Source organism: Gopherus evgoodei, chromosome 7 (assembly GCF_007399415.2).
Source record: "Gopherus evgoodei ecotype Sinaloan lineage chromosome 7, rGopEvg1_v1.p, whole genome shotgun sequence".
In the NCBI taxonomy this organism is placed as follows: Eukaryota; Metazoa; Chordata; order Testudines; family Testudinidae; genus Gopherus; species Gopherus evgoodei.
Window position 1 is genome coordinate 130,845,110 of NC_044328.1, and position 23,628 is coordinate 130,868,737.

General features: G+C 52.1%; 1 protein-coding gene across 2 annotated transcripts in view; it reads left to right on the plus strand.

The window, feature by feature from the left end:
- Positions 1 to 4,363: 4,363 nt before the first annotated feature.
- LHFPL4 (LHFPL tetraspan subfamily member 4) overlaps positions 4,364 to 23,628 on the plus strand; it is a 71,184-nt gene continuing 51,919 nt past the window's right edge. For both annotated transcript variants that reach the window (XM_030571130.1, XM_030571131.1), the window contains exon 1: positions 4,364 to 4,788. In XM_030571130.1, coding sequence (XP_030426990.1) covers positions 4,383 to 4,788 — 406 coding nt within the window. In that variant the 5' untranslated portion in view covers positions 4,364 to 4,382. The remainder of the gene's footprint in view (positions 4,789 to 23,628) is intronic.

Here is a 23,628-nt window from a genome sequence, read left to right on the forward strand (position 1 = left end):
AGGTCCACCCAGCCCAGCGTCCTGTCTGCCAACAGTGGCCAGTGCCAGGTGCCCCAGAGGGAATGAACAGAGAAGGTAATCACCAAGTGATCCATCCCCTGTCGCCCATTCCCAGCTTCTGACTGTCGGTGGGGTTGCCAACGTTCTAGTTGCACAAAACCGAACACCCCTACCTTGCTCCGCCATGCCCTGACCCTGCCCCACTCCTTCAAGGCCCCATCCCCACTCACTCTACCCACCCTCACTCACTTTCACTGGGCTGGGGCAGGAGATTGAGGTGTTGGAGGGGGGTGATGGCTCCAGCTTGGTGTATGGACTCTGGGGTGGGGCCAGGGATGAGGGATTTGGGGTGTGGGTATGGGATCTGGGTTGGGGATTCAGGCTCCAGGTGGGGCCAGAAATGAGTGGTTCAGGGTGCAGGAGTGGGCTCCGGGAGGGGGCAGGGGAGGGGGTGAAGACTCTGGCTGGGGTTGTGCAGGCTCTGGGGTGGGACCAGGGATGAGGGGGGTGGGGTGCTGAAGGAGGCTCCAGGCTGGCAACAAGGGGTTCAGAGTGCGGGAGGGGGTGTGGGCTCCAGCTGGGATTGTGGGCTCTGCGGTGGGGCCATGGATGAGGGGTTTGGAGTTGTCAAGGCTGAATCCCCACTCTGTCACTCCGAGTGCAGAAGTGAGGGCCCGCAAGGATTCTAAAAAATAATACTGGCCACTCCAGGCTTGTATTACACTCCCAAGGTTACAGCTTTTCTCTGACCTTGGCTTGGTAAACGCTACCACCACCCAAATGCAAAAAACCCCCAACCCTTTGAACCCAAGAAGGAGCACTTGGGAATTCCTCCCTGTGGGGTACCCTCAAGCCCTTTCACCCCCCTCCAGGGAAGAGCTGAGAAAGAAAACAAAAGAAATTAGCTGTGGCTACCAGCTAATCAAAGAACATGCATCACCCTCTTAGGACACCAAAAATCCAATCCTGTGCTTAAGAAATTAGCTGTGGCTACCAGCTAATCAAAGAACATGCATCACCCTCTTAGGACACCAAAAATCCAATCCCGTGCTTAAAAAGGTACATTTTATTAAAAACAAAAAGGAAAAAATACATCTGGAACTTAGGCTTTGCAAGATCTTAAAAAGAAGCAATTATAAACATTACGCACACAAATCAGCTTTTTTAGGGGTTCAGCTTAAAGATTACAAGCAAACAAAAGCAGCTGGGGTTAGCAGAAAAGAGATCAACAAGTCAAAATAAAGAAAATAAACCTGATCACATCTAGCTAAACGTTCTGATCTACTTACACGTTTGGAGTTCTAGGCATGAGCTGATGATTTATGATCATACCTGGCTTAAGCTGCTTACAGCATGGCTGCTCTGTCCATCCAGTCCAGAGAGCAACAGACAAAGGGAACGTTTATTTTCCCATTTTAAAAAGTTCTACCTTCCCATTGGCTCTTTTGGTCAGGTGCCCACTTCTTTTTCTTTACCTGGGGGACTTTTTAATCCTTACTAAAGCAAGCAGAGAACGGTTACCAAGAGGGATTTTATAGCTAGCTGGTTGGGAGTCCATCAAAGGGAGCTATCCCCCCCTTTATTTATCACAGGGGTGAAGGAGGGGACTTCGGGGTGAGGCGGGGGTTGGGTGGGTGAGGGCTCTTGCTGGGGGTGTGGGATCTGGGGTGGGGTCATGGATGAGGGGTTTGGGGTGCAGAAGGGGGCTCAGGGCTAGGGCTCAGGGTATGGGGGGTGGGATCCAGGAGGGAGTTTGGGTGCAAGAGGAGACTTGAGGCTGGGTCAGGGGATTGGGGTGTGGGAGGGGGTTCAGGGTGGACTTTTAATGGCCCAGTCAGCAGTGCTGACTGGAGTCTCTGTTTGACCAGATTTTCCGGTTGAAAAGTGGATGCCTGGCAACCCTGGCAGTTGTGAACAGCCAGCGCATGGGGTCCCGTCCCTCCCTATCCTGGCTAATAGCCATTGGCAGACCCACCCCCCAGGAACTGACCCAGTTCGGTTTGAACCAGACCGGGTGCACGGCCCATGGCTCGGCTCGCGCAATAAGAATGAAACAAATCCAAGAGGGCCAAGTCCTACTCCACCACCTGCAGCCCCTTTGCCTTTCCCGCGCCAGCTACTAGAGCAACACTGCCCCCTGCAGGGCAGCTTCTGGCAGTCTCCTGACAGGACCCTAATGGAGCTCCCAGCTACACCTCCAGTTCTCTGTGCTCCAGCCATGCTCCAGCCAGTGCCCTTAGGACTTGTGATTCAGCCAAGAAGACCCATTTTATTCAGGGGCCAGGGGGCTCCCGGGCAGGGGGGTGCTTGAGACTCCCCTGGGGGAGGCCTGCTGGAACACCAGGCAAGGCTCCACCACAGCAGGGCCGGCTTTAGGCCTATTCCACCAATTTCCCCAAATTGGGCCCTGCACCTAAGAGGGCCCCGCGCCCAGTGAGAATCTCTTCCTTGGCTAGAGGCGCCTTTTTGATTTTTACTCACTTGGCAGCGCTCTGGGTCTTCAGTGGCACTTTGGCAGCGGGTCCTTTGCTTGCTCTGGGACTTCGGCAGCACTTCGGCAGTGGGTCCTTCAGCGCCGCTGAAGACCTGAAGTGAGTGAACGACCCACTGCCGAAGGGCCGCCAAAGACTTGGAGCACCGCTCAGTGAGTACAAGCCCCACGTGTTTTTTTTTTTAGTCATCCCTGCTGGGGCCCCATCGAAACTGTTCAAATTGGGCCCCCTCCTCCTAAAGCTGGCCCTGCACCAGAGCCTCCTGCCCTGGCTGTCTGGGCACCCAAGCAGCGCCCTGATCGCATGACTCCAGTTCCCATCACACACCAAGGCCTGCAGGTGGCCTGGGCTGTTACCTGTGCTTCCCATGGGCTTCCCACCACTGAGTACGGGGCAGCAGCCAGACAGTGAAAGGGAGATGCCAGCAGGTGACAGCTTTTAGCAGCAGGGCAGGGTGCCAAAGTAGGATGCTGCAACTCAGGAAGCACCAGGCTGGCAGCGGCTCTGGGTGGTCAGGACCTCCAAGCTGAGTGGCAGTTTAAAGGTGGCCCCTCCTGCCACATGCCCCCCACCAGCACTGCACTGGGGCCCTGGGGTCAGCACGGAGGGCAGGGCACAGGCCCCTGTGGCCCTGACACATTCCTGCAGCACATGGCTGTGCAGGGGACCTCCGGCATAGGCAGGCCTGGCTCAGCCTGGAGGGGAGGGATCCCCAGCCATTGTGACATTTCTCACGGGTCGCCAAAGCCCTGCCCCCCCCCCCAACCCCCAGCCAGGCCTCACCTGCCTGGGGGTCCTGCCCCCAGCAGCAGGGGGCCTGGCCGACCTGAGCTCTCCAAGACAGTGCCTCCCTGGCACCCCAAGCCTGCAGGCAGGGCAGTGGGGGGGAGGCTCAGACCCTGCACCCTGGGCAGAAGCAGCTCCCTTCAGCCCCCCCAGGAGCAGATTCCTGGGCTCCTTCTGGCCCTTCCCCATGGTCTGGAGTTCCCCACCCCCTATTGGGCTTTCCTGGCACGGGAATCCCCAGCCCAGACCCGGCGTTCCTGGGGGGCGCAGAGCGCAGGGGGAATGGTCCCCCCCAAAAGGGCCCCTTCTCTCCACTCCCACTGAAGGATCCGTGCCCATCCCCGCCTAGCTGGGTGCTGTGACCCTGCGAGGAACAGCCCCGGCCCCCCGGGACTGGCGCAGAGCCCGGGCCGCCGGGGACCCGGCCTCCCTCCCGCTCCCCAATCTGCATTGCCGCGGGAGCGCGCCCAGCCGGGGGAGCGCGCGGCGCACAGGAGCAGGGAGGCGGCAGCAAAGATGGAGTCGTGGCGGCTGCAGCTGGTGGGAGCGAGCGGGCGCGTCTAGGGCTCCCCGCCCGCAGGCCCCCCCATGGCCTGGCCCCTCGCAGGCCCCCCCCCGGGCTCAGCCTCCGCACAGGAGCCCCTCCCGGGGCATCTCCCGTCCGCCTAGCTGCGGCTGCGCTGCGCTGCCAGCCGTGCGCCCCGGCCCCTGCGCCCCCAGCCCCGCGCGCCCCCAGCCCCCGGCCCCTGCGCCCTGCGCACCCCGGCCCCTGCGCCCCCAGCCCCGCGCGCCCGCAGCCCCGCGCACCCCGCCCGCCCCCGGCTCCTGCGCCCCCAGCCCCGCGCCCCCCGGCCCCTGCGCCCCGCGCGCCCCCGGCCCCTGCGCCCCCAGCCCCGCGCACCCCGGCCCCTGCTCCCCGCGCATCCCCGGCTCCTGCGCCCCCAGCCCCGCGCACCCCGGCCCCTGCGCCCCGCGCGCCCCTGGCTCCCTGCGCCCCCAGCCCCGCGCCCCCGGCCCCTGCGCCCCAGCCCCGCGCACCCCGGCCCCTGCGCCCCGCGCCCCGCGCACCCCGGCCCCTGCGCCCCGCGCCCCCAGCCCGGCACGATGCTGCCCTCGCAGGAGGCCTCCAAGCTCTACCATGACAACTACATGCGGAACTCGCGGGCCATCGGGGTGCTCTGGGCCATCTTCACCATCTGCTTCGCCATCATCAACGTGGTGGTTTTCATCCAGCCCTACTGGATCGGGGACAGCGTCAACACGCCCAAGCCGGGCTACTTCGGCCTCTTCCACTACTGCGTGGGCAACGGGCTGGCCAGCCGCGAGCTCGCCTGCCGCGGCTCCTTCGCCGACTTCAGCACCATCCCCTCGGGCGCCTTCAAGGCGGCCTCCTTCTTCGTGCTGCTCTCCATGGTGCTGATCCTGGGCTGCATCACCTGCTTCGCGCTCTTCTTCTTCTGCAACACCGCCACGGTCTACAAGATCTGCGCCTGGATGCAGCTGCTGGCGGGTAGGCGGCCGCGGCTCGCCCCGTCGGGTCACGGCGGGCGCTCGGGGCTGGCGCCGGCCTCGGCCCGGGGCTCTCGGGGACTCGCTCTGTGGCGTCGGGCGACCCAGGCTGCAGCCCCGGGACGGAGCAGCAGCAGCTCCCAGGGCAGAGGGCGAGAGACGTGCGGGAGGGTCCTGAGCAGGCCCGGGTGGCCCTGGGGCAGGGGGCTCCGAGGCTGCACCCAGCAGGGCTCGAGCGCTTGTGCCGGAGGGGCAGGGTGCAGCGCCGGTTTGCTGCCGGGGGTCCCTCAGAGCAAGGGCTGGTTTCAGGGTAACAGGGTGCCCTGGGCACACCCAGATCCAGCTCCCATTGTAGCCAGGGCAGGTGGGTCAGTCCAGTCTGTCCCAGGACTGCGCCTTGGAGCACTGCGCCCTGGAGCACTGTGCTGACTACTTTGAGAGTCACACTCACCTGGCCAGGTTGCCCAGAGCCTGAGTCCTGGCCGAGTGGCCGAGCTCAGCCACAGGGATTGGAGTTGCCTTCCCCAGGGCTGGGCGCCCTGCAGCTGCCCAGAGTGCTACCGGGTGGGGGAGCTGGCCTCACGGCCTACAGCTCCAGACAGGAGCCTGCCTGGCTCCCAAAAGCCAGAGCAGGGAAATCCCATCCCCCTACTCGGACCTCGGCATTCCTGCACCCTGGGCACTCCCAGCTGGGGTGGCAGAGAGCCAGGCCAGCTGGGCCCGGAGGCCGGTTGCACAGGGGGTCCAGTGCACAGTAGGAGGTTCTGGCTCCTGACATGGCCCCTCAGCCCCCAAGGTGGGAAGGACCTAGTGTGGGGTGGGGGGGCAGCTGCTCCCTCCCCCATTCCAGGCCCACCCTCCCTGCTGCCAGACACCACGCCTTGCCCCCAGCCACTGTGAACAGTGAGCCCCTTCCTGCAGTCCCTGTCCCCTACCCAAGGCAAGGATACAGAATCAAGCGCCAGCCAGAGGTGACCCTGCAGGGGCCAGGCCCTGCCAAGACAGCCCTACCCCACCCTGACCTTGCAGGGGTCCAGGCACTGGTGAGATAAGCCATGCCAACCCACACCCTTCAGGGGTCAGGCCCTGCTGAGACAGTCTACCCACATCCACAGGGACCCAGGCCCTGCTGAGACAGCCCACTCCGACCCTGCATGGTCCAGGTACTGGTGAGACAGGGCAGATAGCTTCCCTCCTCTCAACCCAGCAGAGGCTGAGTAAAAGCTGACACAAAAAGCAGAATTTGGACCACTGTTTTCTGGCCTGGCTATATCCCCATTCCATGGGGCCAGGCCCTCCAGCTGCATGAGGGCCCTGTGGACTCAGCCTCTGCTCTCTCCTCTCCAGGAGAAGCAACAGCAGCATGGACTGGCAATGGTAGAGCGGAGAGACATAGGGGGCTGCCCCGGGTCAGTGGAAAAACATGCCTGGGGTGGCAAGACCTGGGGACAGAGAGAACTGTGGTTGTGCAGCTGCAGATGCTGAGGGGCTGTGGGACCTGGGTGAAGGTCCCCGGGGTGAAGCCCCTCGCCCCGCCTGTGGCCTGGATCCCTGTGCAGACCCAGGAGGGGACGGGCTGGGTGGTCATTGGGGTTCTCCAGGATATTGGCTGTGAAGCCCTGTTGGGGGGTGACTGTGTCTCTTTGGGGCACAGATCCAGGTCCTGCTCCTGTAACAGCTAAGGATTTGAATTCAAATCCAGGGAACCAATTGGCTAGGAAGGAAATGGTCAGTGAAAATGCAAATAACCTGGCTGGCAGGGGGGAGGGGCTGCTGGGCTCAGGATACCTGCCTACCTGTAACCAGCCCCCTGGGGCTGAGTGGGAGGGACAGATGCTCCCCGCCCCCCTGCACACCGGAGAGGGGGCTCACGCTGGCTCTGATGCTGTGACCAGAGCAGAGAGCTCGCTGCCTGCCCCCACTGGGACAGCAAGGGCAGTGCTGAGCACGGGGGGAGCTGAGACCCCAGCTGAGTGGGGGGACACCCAGGCAGGGCAGGTTGGCTGCCAACCAGGTTTGCCTGGTCCAGACGTGCTGCTGGGAAGTGATTACACAGCAGGGAGGGAGCTACCAGGGACAGGGCTCAGGGGGGCTGTGACCCCAGGCCCAGCCAGCGAGAGGGAGCAGGTCCCACTCCCTGCCCCAGACCGAGCTGCAGAAGGATCCCTCCTTGGAGAAACTGAGGGAACTTGCTGGCCACAGCGCTGCAAACCCCCTTGGGGAAGGCTGCAGGGACAGAGTCCTGTGGGAGAAGAGATTCCTGTACCAGGAATGGGCGCCCCAAGGGGAAGTAGAACTGGGGGGGATTGGGAGGCAGCTGGTGGCACCGCAGGAATCCATCAGGTTCTTCCCGTTCGAGCTGCTGGATGGAAGGAGAGTGAGGAAATCCCTGGACCTAAAAAGGGAGGATTGGGAGGAGAAGGGGGGAAAACCCCTGGTGGATCTCTTCCCTGAGGTGGGAGCCAATCTCCCCATCAAGTGTTTCCCATTCAGAGTCACTGGGAAAGCAACCCAGAACCTGGAGAGAGAGGTCAAGGACCTGCTGGCTTTAGATGTGATCCAGCCATTCAACAGCCCATGGGCCTCACCCATAGGGCTGGTCCCCTAGGAAGATGGGATGATCTGGTTTAGTGGGGACCTTGGGAAGCTTAAAGCCATCACAGTGTCCGATGCCGACCCCATGCCTAGGCCTGGGGAGATTCTAGACAAGCAAAGGGCAATGGAGAACTTGGCCCTGGCGTACACTGATAACATGTGCATCTTTAGCCAGACCTGGAACAGGTGTCCCAGGTGAAGAGGGTGCTGGGCTGCCTCAGGGAGGTGGGACTGACAGTAAAAGGTAGAAAGTGTAAGGTGGGGACGGCAGAGGTGTTGTATATGGGCCACAAAGTGGGAAGCAGCTGCCCAAGCCCAGAGCTGGCCAAGGCCAAGATGGGAGCTCTTAACCAAGAGAGCCCAAATCACAGACCAGGGTGCTGGGAGAAGACCCCGTCCCAGTTTGAACGCCAGGGGTATTGGGGTGGCAAAAGAGTACAGGCCGCATAAACCTTCCCACATGTGGCCTGCGAGTGTCATCAAGCACACCCGACCTAAGGGAGGGCGTGAGACTGAACTGTCCTGGTGTAACTCACACCAAGGAATGGGAGAGATGCTGGAGCATGCCTGGGAATGTTGGTGGGTTCGAACTTCCCCAGGTCACTGGCTAAAGTGACCTCGCTCAGTTCAGTCTGGAAGGCGGGAGAGATGTGACGAACTGGGAATGTTCTTAATGTTTTCTCTGAATACTGGGTTGGTGCCTCAGTGTCCCCTAGGCAGTTCTTAATATCTAGGTGGTGCAATAAGGATGTGTGATTGCTGCAGAGGAAGGGACCAGTGCACCTAAATGCCTGGCACTCTGTCTCCTAGCAACTGATGGCCTGGGCCCCTCCTCTGCAAAGGTGCCAGCTGAAGGTGTTGGAGACAAAGGGATCAGGTGACCTCCTGGCCCAGGAAAGGGGCTGAGCAGAGAGGAGGGGCTGGAGGGGGTTGTTCAGTCTGGAGCTGGCTGGGGACGAGGAGTGAAGTGCAGATGTGGGGGTCTAGCTCACTGCCCCCAGAATGGACCCGGCCGAGGGGTCTGGTTCGCTGTATCTACAAGCTCTGTTTTAGACCCTGTTCCTGTCATCGAATAAACCTCTGTGTTACTGGCTGGCTGAGAGTCACGTCTGACTGCAAAGTGGGGGTGCAGAACCCGGTGGCTCCCCCAGGACCCTGCTGGGGTGGGCTCACTGTGGGAAGTGCACGGAGGGGCAGAGGATGCTGAATGCTCCAAGGAGAGACCCAGGAGGTGAAGCCGTGGGAGCTTCTTGCCCTGAACAAGTCTGCTCCAAGGGAGAGGAGGCTCCCCAAAGTCCTGCCTGGCTTGGTGGGGAGCAGTTCCAGAGCATCGCCCGGGGACTGTGACAATGGGCTAGCCAACTCATTGCACTGACTGCCACATGGCTGGGTACCTGCCCTGTGGGCAGGGGGCAGCTCATGGCCCTCATAGCCAGTACTCAGCCTCTGGAGACCAGAGTGCTTGAAGCGGAGGAGCTGAGGGAGGTAGACGGGTACACAGGCAAGACCTTCCAGAACACAGCAGAGTGGTCCCACCCCAGTCTGTGCCGTTGAGGAGGAGGAGAGTCTCAGAGAAGGAGAACATCAAGCTGGAGTGGAGAAAAATTATCCCGTAGTTTGGACCCTCCTTACAGATGATGTCATAGTAGCTCTCCGGGGAGGGGATCCCTGTTATTAGGAAGAGACAGGTAATAGCAATGCGGGATTTGATTATTAGAAATCTAGATAGTTGGGTTTGTGATGACCAGGAGAAGCACATGATAAATTGTCTGCTGGGTGTGAAGGTTGTGGACCTCTGGAGACATCTAGACAGACTTATGTGCAGTCAGTGTTGTGATACATGACATAAGGATAGGTAGGAGAGAAATCCTGGAGGCCAAGTTTTGGCTGCTAGGTAAAAGATTCAAGTCCAGGACCTCCATGGCAGCATTCTCTGAAATGCTTCCAGGTCCATGTGCAGGGCCAGTTAGACAGGCAGAACTGCAGGGTCTCAATGCATGAATGAAACAATGGTGTTTGGAGAAGGGGTTTAATTTTATTAGGAACTGAGGAACCTTTTGGGAATGGAGGAGCCTAGACAAGAAGGATGGTCTCCACCTAAACCAAAACAGAACCAAACTGCTGGCATGTAAAATTAAGGTAGTCATAGAGGAGTAAGGGCTGAGGGAAAGCCAACAGGTGCAAAGGAGCACATGGTTTGGATCCCCTTAGGGAAGAGGATATTCTAGTAAAGAGATGAGGATAGACATGCTAGATGTGCAGGTAGGAGCTGAAGAAAAAGTCAAATGAAAAAGAGTCCAATTCAGTTATATCACATGAAGGCAGACAACTGAATATTGACCAGTTTTATAAGTACTTCTATACAAATGCAAGAAGTTTAAATAATAAGATGGGTGAATTTGAGTGCCTGGTGTTAAATGAGGATATTGATATAACAGGCATCACAGAAACTTGGTGGAACAATGATAATCAATGGGGCACTGTAACACCAGCATACCAAATACACAGGAATGACAGAGTAGGTTGCACTGGTGGGGGAGTGGCACCATATGAGAGAGTCAAATATAGTAAAAATGTTAAATGAATCAAACTGCACCATAGAATCTCTATGGATAGAAATCCCATGCTTAAAGAGTAGAGCAGAAGGAATATACTGCCAGCCACCTGACCAGGAGGTGCTGGCGACTATAAAATGGTCAGGGAGATTAGAGAGGCTTCAAAAACAGAAAGTCCAATAATAGTGAGAGATTTCAGCTATCTCCATTGTGATTGGGTGCATGTCAACTCAGGACAGGATGCAGAGATAAAATTTCTAGACACCATTAATGATGGCTTCTTGGAGCAGCTAGTCCTGGAACCCACAAGGGGAGAAGCAATTCTTGATTTAGTCCTCAGTGGTGCACAGGACCCGGTTCAAGAGGTGAATGTAGCTGAACTGCTCAGTCCTAGCGACCATAATGTTATTAAATTTAACATCCTTTTAGGGGGAAAAATAATAAAGAAGCCCACCACAGTAGCATATAACTTCAAAAAGTGAAATAATGAGGAGGGCAGTTAAATGGAAATTAGAAGGAACAGTCACAAGAGTGAAATGCCTGCAAGCTGCATGGAAGCTTTAAAAAACATCATAATAAAGGCTCAAACTAAATGTACCAAATAAATAACCAACCAGTAAGAGGACCAAAAAAATAATAAAAAACAATTTAAAAAATCACCATGGCTAAACAAAGTAAAAGAGGCAGTTAGAGACAAAAAGACATCTTTTAAAAATTGGAAGTGAAACCCTACTAAGGAAAGTAGAACGGAGCATAAACTCTGGCAAGTTAAGTGCAAAAGTATAATTAGGCAGGTCAAAAAAGAATTTGAAGACCAACTAGCAGAAGACTCAAAAGCTAACAGCAAAAAAATGTTTTTAAGTACATCAGAAGCAGGAAACCTGCTGGTCAGTGGGCCCATGGATGACTGAGGTGCACAAGGAGTATTCAAGGAAGACAAGGCCATTGCACAGAAGCTAAATTAATTCTTTGCATTGGTTTTCACTGCAGAGAATGAGAGGGAGTTTCCCACACCTGAGCCATTCGTTTTAGGTGACAAAGCTGAGGAACTGTCCCTGGCTGAGGTGTCATTAGAGGAAGTTTTGGAACAAACTGATAAATTAAACAGTAATAAGTCACCAGGACCAGATGGTATTCACTCATGAATTCTGAAGGAACTCATATGAAATCAAGGAAATACATCACTTAAATCAGCCTCTGTACCAGATGACTGGTGGATAGCTAATGTGACAATGATTTTTAAAAATGGTTCCAGAGGTGATCCTGACAGTTACAGGCCAGTAAGCCTAACTTCAGTACCAGGCAAACTGGTTGAAACTATAGTAAATAACAGAATTATAGGCACATAGATGAACACGATTTGTTGGGGAAGAGTCAACTCATTTTTGTAAAGGGAAATCATGCCTCACCAATCTACTAGAATTCTTGGAGGTGTCAACAAACGTGTGGATGAAGATGATTTAGTGCATATAGTGTACTTGGACTTTCAGAAAGCCTTTGACAAAGTCCCTCACCAAAAGTTCTTAAGCAAAGTAAGGAATCATGGGAGAAGGGTCCTCTCATGGATCGGTAACTGGTTAAAAGATAGGAAAGAATCCAGCGGAGGGCAACAAAAATGACTAGGGGGCTGGAGCACATGACTTCTGAGGAGAGGCTGAGGGAACTGGGCCTATTTAGTCTGCAGAAGAGAAGAATGAGGGGGGATTTGATAGCTGCTTTCAACTACCTGAAGGGGGGTTCCAAAGAGGATGGAGCTCAGCTGTTCTCAGTGGTACCTGATGACAGAACAAGGAGCAATGATCTCAAGTTGCAGTGCGGGAGGTTTAGGTTGGATATTAGGAAAAACTTTTTCACTAGGAGGGTGGTGAAGCACTGGAATGGGTTCCCTAGGGAGGTGGTGGACTCTCCTTCCTTAGAAGTTTTTAAGGTCAGGCTTGACAAAGCCCTGGCTGGGATGATTTAGTTGGGGTTGGTCCTGCTCTGAGCAGGGGGTTGGACTAGATACCTCCAGAGGTCCCTTCCAACCCTGATATTCTATGATTCTATGAAACAAAGGGCAGGAATAAATGGTCAGTTTTCAGAATGGAGAGAGGTAAATAGTGGTGTCCTGCAGGTGTCTGTTCTGGGACCAGTCCTATTCAACATATTCATAAATGATCTGGAAAAAGGGGTATACAGGGAGATGGCAAAATGTGCAGATGACACTAAATTGCTCAAGACAGTCAAGTCCAAAGCTAACTGTGAAGAGTTACAAAGGGATTTCATAACCAGGTGACTGGGCATCAAAATGGCAGATGAAATTCAATGTTGATAAATGCAAAGTAATGCACATTGGAAAACATAATCCCAACTATCCATATAAAATGATGGGGTCTAAATTATCTGTTACCATTCGAGAGAGAGATCTTGGAGTTATTGTGGATAGTTCTCTGAAATCATCCACTCAATGTGCAGCAGCAGTCAAAATAACTAACAGAATGTTAGGAACCATGAGGAAAGGGATAATAATAAGATAGAAAATGCCACTATATAAATTCCTGGTATGCCCACACCTTGAATCTGAGTGCAGTTCTGGTTGCACCATCTCAAAAAAGATATATTAGAATTAGAAAAATGACAGAGAAAGGCAACAAAGCGACTTCAAGCTCGGAAAAGAGATGACTAAGGGAGGGATATGAGAGAGGTCTATAAAATCATAACTGGGTGGAGAAAGTGAAAAGTGACGTGTTATTTACTCCTCCTCATAATGCACGAACTAGGTGTCACCTAATGAAATTAAAAGGCAGCAGGTTTAAAACAAACAAAAGGAAGTATTTCTTCACACAACGCACAGTCAACCTGTGGAACTCCTTGCCAGGGGATGTTGTGAAGGCTAAAAATATAACTGGCTTTTCAAAAAAGAACTGGATACGTTTTTGGAGGATGGGTCCATCAATGGCTATCAGCCAAGATGATCAGGCTCTGGGTGTCCCTAGGCCTGACTGTCAGAAGCGGGATCATTCAGATACATTGCCCTATACTGTTCACTCTCTCTGAAGCATTTGGCAATGGACACTATGGTATGGCCATTCTTACCTTCTTCTAGTACCAATGACAGGGTTTCACAGAAGTTTATTCTGATGTCTTTGAAGATGCATTTCTAAGTGGGAAGCTGCATAACAAGGGATTCCAGCTTGATACATTAATCCTGGGAAACACATGGGTGCAATCTGTGAGTGACTTGTCATTTGCTTCGGACACAGCAGAGAAAACCTGGGTCACAAAATGGTTGGGGGAAGGGGGGCATATTGAGGGAGAGAATAGTCTGAGTGCAGGAGACAGCGCATCTTTTAGCAAAAGAGTTAAACCTTCAGTGTCTGATTACTGGACAACAATCAGGGAAGGGTTTAATTAAGGCATCACATAAGGCCCAGCTCAAAACCACTGCCCCCTAGGAGGAAACTGGATCTAATTAAGAGGAAAGACTTTACTTCATCACAAATAGAAACCCAGCCATCTGCCCTGCTCACAATCTCAGTAACACAGAACTGGAGATTTTGCTAAATCCTTCTCTGTTATAAAACCAGCTACAATAGTCGTCTGAATGACAGTGTCCTGTATTGCCCCACAACACCACATCTGGCAAGGGAGGCCACCGTTCCTTCCCAGCTGAGTGGATTGAAAGATCTGTGGGACAGAACTGATACTTATTTGAAAAGAAATAGGTTGCATGTTTTACTCATAGACTCATAGGTCAGAAGGGACCAATATGATCATCTAGTCTGACCTCCTGCACAAGGCAGGCCACAGAACCCTACCCATCCACTTTTATACAACCCCTAATCCAGGACTGAGTTATTGAAATCCTCAGAACTGGTTTGAAGACCTCAAACTGCAGAGAATCCACCAGCAAGCGACCCATGCCCCACGCTGCAGAGGAAGGCAAAAAACCTCCAGGGCCCCTGCCAATCCGCCCTGGAGGAAAATTCCTTCCCGACCCCAAATATGGCAATCAGCTAAACCCTGAGCATGTGGGCAAGACTCACCAGCCAGCACCCAAGAAGGAATTCTCTGCAGTAACTCAGTTCCCATCCCATCCAACATCTCCCCACAGACCATTGAGCAGACTTATCTGGTGATAATCCAAGATCAATTGCCCAAATTAAACTATCCTATCATAACATCCCCTCCATATACTTATCAAGCTTAGTCTTGAAGCCAGATAAGTCTTTTGTCCCCACTACTTCCCTCAGAAGGCTGTTCCAAAACTTCACTCCTCTTCCCCACCCTTCATGTGTTGCTTGTCACCTTAAATTGTGAGCTCCCTGGGGAGGGACTTATCTGTTTGGAATGTAACTGGCCCATTGTGAGCACTACCATCATCTGGATGCATAACTACCAGTGACAGAGGAGGTTCCTAGAGGGGTAGAATGGAGGCCAGACAATTCCAGTTAGGCTGCAGGTAGTTTGGCCTCAACTGCATCTGGTGTGGAGGGAGCCCCCACGCCATTTGACTGGCAGAAGGGCAGAGAAGGAAGGTGCTTATATGAAGCAGATGGAGAAGGGAACTAAGACAGCTGGATTGATATTTTCAATGTCTTACCTCCAGCGTCTACATACTGCCCACCTCCCCTGTGACCCGAGGAGCTGGGGACACTTAGAAAGGCTCAGAAGATGCTCTGGCACATTGGTGACATGCAAGGATCATGGAACAGGAATTTCTTGTACCTGGAAGCCATAGCAGCATTATGGGAACAATAGGCCATCGTCGGGCCTTGAACATTCCCATCTTCCTCCCAGAAACAGAACTGGAAAATTTAAAATTTTATTCTTTTGTTAAGGAAATTTGTAGTTTGAAATAACAAAATTGTGTCCTGGTTTTTGATACTAATGTTTAAGAGCATATGATACTTCAAACCAGCCTCATGGGCTTAGCCCCCAGACTTCCCATTGGAATCTAGCTCCATCAGGACTATGTGGCAATCCCCAAAGGGCATGACAAGTTGACAGTACTGCATAATCTCCTACTGTCTGTTGGGTTCATCGAGCTAATCCATAGAGCCACTTTTGTAAAGTGAAGTAGCAGAATGTCCCTAGCCAGTCTTCCAGCCACATGTGGGCATTAAACATCAGCAGCATCACTCGATAGCCCCGCTTTCAGAAGGGCCTCAAGCAGGCCTCTGATTTTGTGCTCATAATCAGTTGTGGGCACAAGGCGGCAGATGCAGCCAGCTTGGCTGACATCTACGTTCTACTGCTTGTCCTCATGATTCAGTGTGGACAAAAAAAATTAGATCCCACATCTGAAAGTGTGTCCCCATTAGTCCTCCTTCCTAGCAGTCTAACTTCTGTCTGCTGTAGTCTGCAGGCCCTAGATGACACCAGACGGGAAGTCTGAGAAATACGCTCAGTCTGGTTTGCACAGGGTCATTTCACTGGCCATTTGATTCGTTTGTCTCCTTACCTGTTGCACGTTAGAGTTGATTATCTTAGTTTCGTCATGTCTGAGTGTTTGAGAAGCTGTGGCAGGCACATATCCAGCTGTGTGGTAGGCACATATCCAGCTGGGCAGCTAAGGGGTTACACCCCCTAGCTGGGCCAATCAAAGCAGAGCAAGCACGACTGCCTTAGCTTCCAAGCTAGAGTGGGCAACTGCTCACACAACGGCCCTGTGACTGCTCCATGCTGTTCCTTTGACCCTGCTGACAAGGGAATGAGCAGCCTACTGCATCCCAGGGGTAACCCCTGCCCTGCGAAAACCATGGGGGCCTTTTATTCCCCCAAGAGCAGGACCAAACTGAGTACCAAAGGTTCGCCCTCCACAACAAGACCATAACCCACTTTCCCAGGCTGCACTGACATCTCTCAGACAGGCCCTCCCCTCCAGAAAGCGAATGGGTATCATCTATTGTCAAACACTGAGACACGGCCACTGAGTAGTATCAGCCACTAGCCAAACTACACCAAGGCAACATCATTGCATTGCCAGAATGAAAACCTCCATGGGGTACGGGTGCTGGGGGGTCAGCTTCCTCCGTACCTGTGAAAAGGAATCTTTTGGAAGGATTCACCCCCACAGCAGTTCTTTATTACAGCTGTGAAAGCCACTGCTTAAATGACTGGTATTTCTGCACCCAAGGGACCAGATCCATGTCCCAGAGCCTCAGAGGTAGAGTATGTGTAACCCTTCTGCCCCCTGAGTTGGCAGCAACAAGGGCCGGGTTCAATAACACAATGCATAACCGGCTCAAGCCCCCACCCAGTGACCTGGGACACTTACATACCACCATCTCCCCCCTCCCCCCCGGGCGCCTCTAGGAGGCAATACTTCCCCTCTCGCAAGCACGGAGTCTGAGTGTAGCAAAATCCTTTTAATAAAGGAGGGAAACAATGTGGCATCACATTGGAGAAACACCACAAACAAGATTATAACACAAACCATGTGCAAAAACCCACCTCCAAGTATGTTTGGCAATGTCCTTTCCCCCTTAGGGTCTTAAGTCCAATCACCCCAAAGTCCAACAACCTGAAAATCTCTGGTCAGTGCCACCCCAGAGTTCAAAAGTTTATCTGCAGAGTTTTACCCCCCCAGCCTGGGTGGAAATGGGGGGGGGCCCACACAGGGTGTTAAGGGGCATCTTACGTGGGCCAGGGCCAACTGCTCCACCTCTCCATGCAGTTCTGCTGCAGCCTTCACCACGACCAGCTCCACTACACCAGCTGTGCCGCTCCTCCAGCCGACCCGTGAGCTACGCCAGCCATCCCCACAAACCGCTCCACTCCGCTCACTGGTCCATGGGCTGCTCCAACATGCTGCAAACTGCTCCGCTCTGCCAGCCACTTAGCAATAGATCTTCATGCTCCCCCACTAGGTAACACAGCACTCAGTGAGTTCAGCTCATAGTAGGGGAGCCCCGGTGCTGATGCACCATTGGCCCAATGTAAATTCAGCTCAGCCGCCTCTAGATGGACTCCTAATGGAATCAAAATTAGCTCTACTCTTTAACAGTGGAGAGAGGAGGATGTGCAGTGGGTGTTCCAGGCCCTCAAAAGGGGCCCATACCATCAGGTACACACACCAGTCCCCAACCTCTCTCAATTCACTGGGTTTTGGAACCGATGTCCTTTGTCTAGCAAGTGTTACTTAATTGAGGTTGAGACATCTCTGTCATAAAGCAGTCTCATAGTTCCTCATTCACATAATCAGGGTGACAGCACTTTATTCCTCCTGCCCCAATAACAAAGAAATTGGGGATCCCAGAGCTGTCAAAATAACCATCCCAGGCTGCCTGGGCTATGCTAGGTGGGGTGGGTGTGCCAATGCAAATACCTGAAATTCCTTTCCACACTCCCTGAAATACTTTCCACTCTCCCCATAATTCACCACCAGATGTCAGGGTAGAGCTCATCCTGACTCTGCTTACATGTGCATTCATGCTGGAATGCACATGATAAGCCAGTGCCTTTTAAGGAACAGGAATGGAACAGTCACTTACCTCTCCCTGGCATGGAAACGCAGTTGCAGCCTCAGTTTCCTCCCTGATGAGAGCCTTCCTGGGTGGGTGTGGCGAGATGATTTGGGGTCCAGTCTTTTGGTCAAACCCAGGGAAAGGTACCTCCTTTTGGGGGAAAGGAGAGTCCAAACAAAGCCCCAGGAACCCCACCTTGCTTCCGGGGCTGGCTCGTTCCTGCTGCAGGGCTCCAGAGTCCTTCAGCCCTCTTCAAGGACAGGATTTTTTTACCACTGCCTCCAGGTGGCACCAAAGAGGAGCAAGAGCACCCCTGCTCCATCCCATGGGCTCTCATCTCCGGAAATTATTGCTTCATTACAAGTTTATGCCAAGGTACATAGGGGAGGTCAGGTGCCCTCTGTACCGCTGCATCCCAAAGGAGTCAGGTTAACTCATCTTGCGTATCGAGGCAGGTCAAACTGATAAGATGAGAGTGGGAGTAAGAATCTTTGTGCAGAGCTCACTGTGGTGCTACACACACTAGAAGGTTGGCACTCTCTAGATGGCAGGGGAAAAGAAGAGCTGCCAACAGTGTTACTGCCGCTCAATGTTCCTGTATCTACATTTGTGAAGAACAGACAGGGGACTGGTCACTTGCACACAGGTGCTGGCACAAAGCACTAATGCTAGCTACAGTCAGACATGCTAGCTCAGTAGACAATCCTCCGGCAGCCTCCTCCTGTGCATTTCTGCTGTTGCTTTCATCAGGAGATACCGAAATAGCATGTGCCCTTTCCCAGGGGCTCTGGCTGGAGAGCTGGCAGAGCAGAGGAGTGTAGAGGGCGTTATTTCCTGGATTGGTGATGTTTATGTCAGGAAGTAGAAGCTATTGTTGAAGATTTTGAGTTTAAAAGGCAGTATTTATTTATAGCCTGGCCTAACACAAAGCTCACAAATTATCTACAACACCCAGAAGGGATGCCCTCTGGACAGGAACACACCCCAGTGCCATCTCTACATGCATCACCATGTGCCAAGGAGCAATGGGAGCTCTGCCAGTCAGCATGGTAGAGAGGGGACTTGGTCCTCAAGTCTGGACTAGGGTGGGAGACTGAACAGCTGCCTAAACAGACACACCAGACATCTGCCTTTTTGTAGTTCACATGCAAAGTGTCATCTCCACAGACAGTCCCTGCTAAAAACAAATGCTTCCAATGGCACAAAACACTTCATCCTTCCGATTCCAAGGGCACATGTTAACCAAGGAATCCTGAGTGCTCCCTGGCTCAGTACAGAGGCAAAGCACTGACCAACTGGTACATAGCAGCCAATGCTGGTGCTCGGGGACTCAGCCACCGTTTGCTGTCACACACTGGAGAGTGTTAACCTTGAGATCGCAGAACAACTGTTAGTCTTTGGTATCGCAGGGGATCCCATGCCCTAGGGGCAGCCCTGTCACTCACTCAAAGACAGCAACAAACCTCCCTAGGGGTGTCTCTTAATTACACTGGGAAGCCATGTGCATTACAAGGGCTGCACACGGGAGCCTTTCTTGTAAACATTGCTCTGTTAAGTGGACAGCAGAGCAGACTGGGCAGCCTCTCGTGGTCAGGCCAAGAGGGGCAAGGAGGGATGGAGCAATCATCTAGTTCAGGAGGCCCCCCTGCATTCTGGGGCTGGGATCCTGAGAGCTTTCTGACTGTGAGTCAAGTACATGCTTTAACGATCCCACATTCAACCACACCACTGAAGCAGGGGAGAAGGGGCTCAAGGCTGGGCAGGGAGGGGGATAAGAGCCGGGGGGCATTTCCTGAGCAGCATGCACTGCGAGCACTCTGCAACAAGAGCGTCCACAGAAAACACACAGCTTGAAAACAGCCATCATTTACACCTAACCCAACTGTTCCACGCTCAGCCCAGGCCCCAGTCCTCCCCAGGAGCTCTGTACCAGAGCTGCTCGGAAGGGTTTCATTACAGTTCTTTGACAAAAAAAGTAATGTTCATTAATTTGATCAATTAGCCCCCTCTTCTCGAAAGGGAGCGTTATGATAATGTTGAAATGTCCCATTTCAACACTCTCAGCAGGTAACATTTTCGAATGAGCTTTCAAAATGAAATCCATTGTTAATTCGATTGGAGAAACATTTTTTAAAAGGTCAAAATTGGAACAAAATGTTATTTCATCTAAATGTTTTGATTGACCCATTTTAAAATGGAAAAAATTCAGTTACGGGATTTCCTGTGAAATCGAAAATCTGGTTCCCCCAGACCCCAACTTTACTCTTTATGTTCCAGACCTCAGCTCCGTGAGGCTGTCACCAACTCAGCAAGAAGCAGAGCGAATTACTTGCTTGAAGAGACATCTCTCCCCAACTTAAATCCAGCTGCAGGAATTCTCATCCTAAATCCCCAGATATTCCCTTTAGGATGGACTCAGCAGGGAGATTCAGCTGCAAAGGGGAGTTTCAGAACATTAAGGGGGTATGACAGTGGAGATTGCGTGTGAAACCTTCACTTTAGCCTTGGCCACTGTCTGAACCTGGTAACACCAACACCAGGTGGAACGGGGCAGAGGATCTGCCAGGCTGGATTAGACCCAAGCTAGTCTAGTCTCTTGTCTGACTGGGCAAGTACCAGCTGCTTCAGAAGATGCAATAACTCCTGCAGTGGGATACATTGCCCCCAGGGAAAGCATCTTCCCAGTCCAGTATATGGGGCTTGGCTGATGCCCTGTGGCAGATGGGTTGATATCCCTTCCACAGCTCTTTTTAATATTTGTCTTTTATTCTGGGTAGTTTCATTAGTAGTGCCCTATCATATTCACAGCCATGAAAAACATGTCTCAGACTGTGAAATCTTGTTTCCTTCCATGAAATCTGGTTTTTTGTATACATTTACCCTATACTGTACAGATTTCACAGGGGAGACCAGCGTTTCTCAAATTAAGGGTCCTGACCCAAACCCAAATGGGAGTTGCAGCTGGAGAGCAGCGGCTGTTAGCCGGGCACCCAGCTCTGAAGGCAGCGCCCCGCCAGAAGCAGCACAGAAGTAAGGGGGGGCAAAACCATACTATGCCACCTTTACTTCTGCGCTGCTGCTGGTGGCAGCTCTGCCTTCAGAGCTGGACTCCCGGTTAGCAGCTGCTGCTCTCCAGCTCTGAAAGCAGCACCCAGCCAGTGCAGCGCAAAAGTAAGGGTAGCAATACCGCACCCCCGCTACAATAACCTTGTGACCCCCCCAACTCTTTTTTGGGTCAGGATCCCTACAATTACAACACTGTGAAATTTTAGATTTAAATAGCTGAAATCATGAATTTAACGATTTAAAAAATCCTATGGCCTTGACATTGACCCAAATGGACCATGAATTTGGTAGGGCCCTGCTCATTAGCCATATAGACGTGTAATTCATTTGGGGAGCCTGCTCAGTTCCTGGTCTCAATGACTTCCTGTGGCAGTGAGTTCCAGAGGCTAATTGCACATTGTGTGAAAAATTGTTTCCTGTCTCAGTTTTAAACGTGCTCCCTCTCAATGTCCTGAAACGTCCCCGGTTCTCCAGCCAGGACAGAGGGAGAACAGCAGTTTTTCAGCCCCTTCATTGTCCAGACCCCTTTATCAGCTCCCCTCTTGGCTCTTCTCTAATGGAGACAGGCCCAAGCTTCTCAGGCTCTCTGCTCAGGGGCTTTCCAGCCCCAGAGGATTCTCTCTGCCTCAGCCCCTCGATTCCTGCTCTGTTCTGGCTGGGGGGGGGGGGACGAGCACTGAGCACAGCATCCCAGAGGAGGCTTTTTCATCCTTGTGCAGCTCCACTTTTTATTTGCGTGTCCCTGCTGCCCATGGAGCACCGAATGTCGTCTGCCCTCAGGCTGTCCATTCCCCTCGCTGGGTTAATCCCTTCAGGGCTCCCTTAGTCTTCACTATCTTAACTAATTTAGATCATTTTGTGACTGACAATTCTGGCATCATCCAGACCAAGAAAGGGGTCAGTCACCACCTGCCCTGAACCCTTGGGTGCCTTAATGCTGGGTTGCTATGGCTCCGAGCCCTGACACCAGTAGCCAGCCTACGAGCATAAAAGTCTCACCTTGGCTTCCACCAGCCTCGTTACTCCTTGCAAGGTGACACCAACACCCGTTCCAGTCCAGATTATCCTCAAGTACGTCTACCCCAGTTCTGAACTATCAGACGTTGGGACTGGATCGTCACCTTCTCAAAAGGTATCAGTTCACTTTGGGATAGACCGTCCACTCCGTTTGGAAAACAGAGACCTGCTGGGGGTACAAATAAACAACGTTCATGTAATAGAAAAATCATTGATTCAGAAAGGAACTCATAAGGAAAAGCAAACACCCACTGGTTACACAGAAAAATAAACTGAGACAACCTCAGGCTTCATACTTCTATATTAGCTAAATTTCCTTTTCTGAGTTACCTATCAACTCTAAATGGTTTTGCAGTTCTGTCCTAGAGGGGTATCTACTGTTTCACAGAAAGCTGGCCTTCCCTTTCTGATGTCCTTCAGTGTTTTCCTATTAACTCTAATGGTCCACCACTTTCTTTTCCTGGCTGGACAATGTGTGAGTACATGAAGTTAGTTTTGTGTAAACACCGGGCTTGGGAGGAGCCCTTCCATGCTGTGAGGAATACTTGAAGTCATAGCACTGGTCATGAGCATATTATTCCATATAAATACATAATTCATAGCCACCCTCTGTGTGTTTGTGTATATATCTGTATCTATATGTGTCTATCTATATATCAATGACCATCAAGTTCAGAACATTACAAGCTTTCATAAAAGACCTTACTCAACATATTTGTATACACAATAACATTGTATACAACCACTTGATTCAATTGCTTACTCTTTGGGGTTCAGAGTCCTTGTCCTCTCCTGTGGTTGTCTGGACCCTGATTGTCACAGTGTCATCTGCAACAGTTGCCACTTCCCTGGTCATGCTCATTTCTAAATCACTAAAAAATACCGTAAACAGCAGTCCTAGTACAGAGCCTTTTGCTAGGATGGAAATGGACCATTTACACCTGCTGCATTTTCCGTCTCTTTGGCAGTTTCTGATCCATGACAGAGCTTTGCCTCTCACTCCATTGCTGCTTAATTTCCATAGCACCCTCTCCGGAGGGACCTCGCCAAAGTGAATCAGTGATACTGAGCAATTCTCCTTTATCTGTTATTTATATTTCCTGTTACCAAAGTGGAGTAAGCCTAAGGCCTCACCTGCAATCTGTGCCCAGGTGTCCTGGGCACTGCACAGCCACACAGTGAGCGACAGGCCTTGCCTCAGAGATCATCACTGATGTATTCAAAGAATTCTGGTAGAATAGTAAGATACCATTTTCCTTTGCAGAATCCTGTCTGGTTAGACCCTATTGTACCATAATCTTTTAGGTTTATTATTCTATTTAATTATCATTTCAGTCAATTTACCAGTTACAGACCTATGACCCATTGATCTGTAATTCCCTGATCATTTTTAGTACCATTTTTAAACAGAGATGCAACATTTGCTATCCTCCAATCTAACAATTTATTTTAATCTGTTTCAGTTGATGCATTCTTATGTTCCTTCAGAGCGCCTGTATGTGGCACATGTGCCTGGGGGGAACATGTTTCTTTTTAATTTATCATTTGTTCTTGTATCATTTTGCTAGAGAACAGTCTTACCAGTGTCCCATCCTTGTTACCCAGAAAGACTAGTTAACTCCCCAGCACCTTTTGTGGGGAAAGACCAATGCTAGAAATCATTCTCAGCAGAGTTCTTATCTGTAATTGCTCCCTCTACCGTGGTGACTCAGCCAACACACCACTTAAAGAACGTAGAGACATTTGCGTTGGTTTCATATCTTTGCCTATTTGCTCTCAGAATCCATCTGGGTCCCAGGAGCAGCAGCCTCTCTGGCTGCTGGCATCTCCAGGAGCAGCATGGTCCTTCAGAAAGCAGAGGCCAGCTGAGAGGGCTTATGCACATGCTGAGGCCAGGGCGTAGTCTGTGAACTATTCCATAAAAACGGAAGAACCCTAGTGGGGAATCCCGGACACCTGCAGCTTGCATCAGGGGACGTTGGGAAAGCTGCAGAGTTTGTGCTTCTAATGATGCTGTGGACAATGTCAGGAAATCAGTTCCTTTTCATCTCTAGGAGATGGGATTTTATGTACAATTCCTGTAGGGGAAAGCAATCTTAGAGAACAGAGGGGCAGGGCTGTAATTACTTCCCAGAGGGACTATACATCTGTCCATTGTAC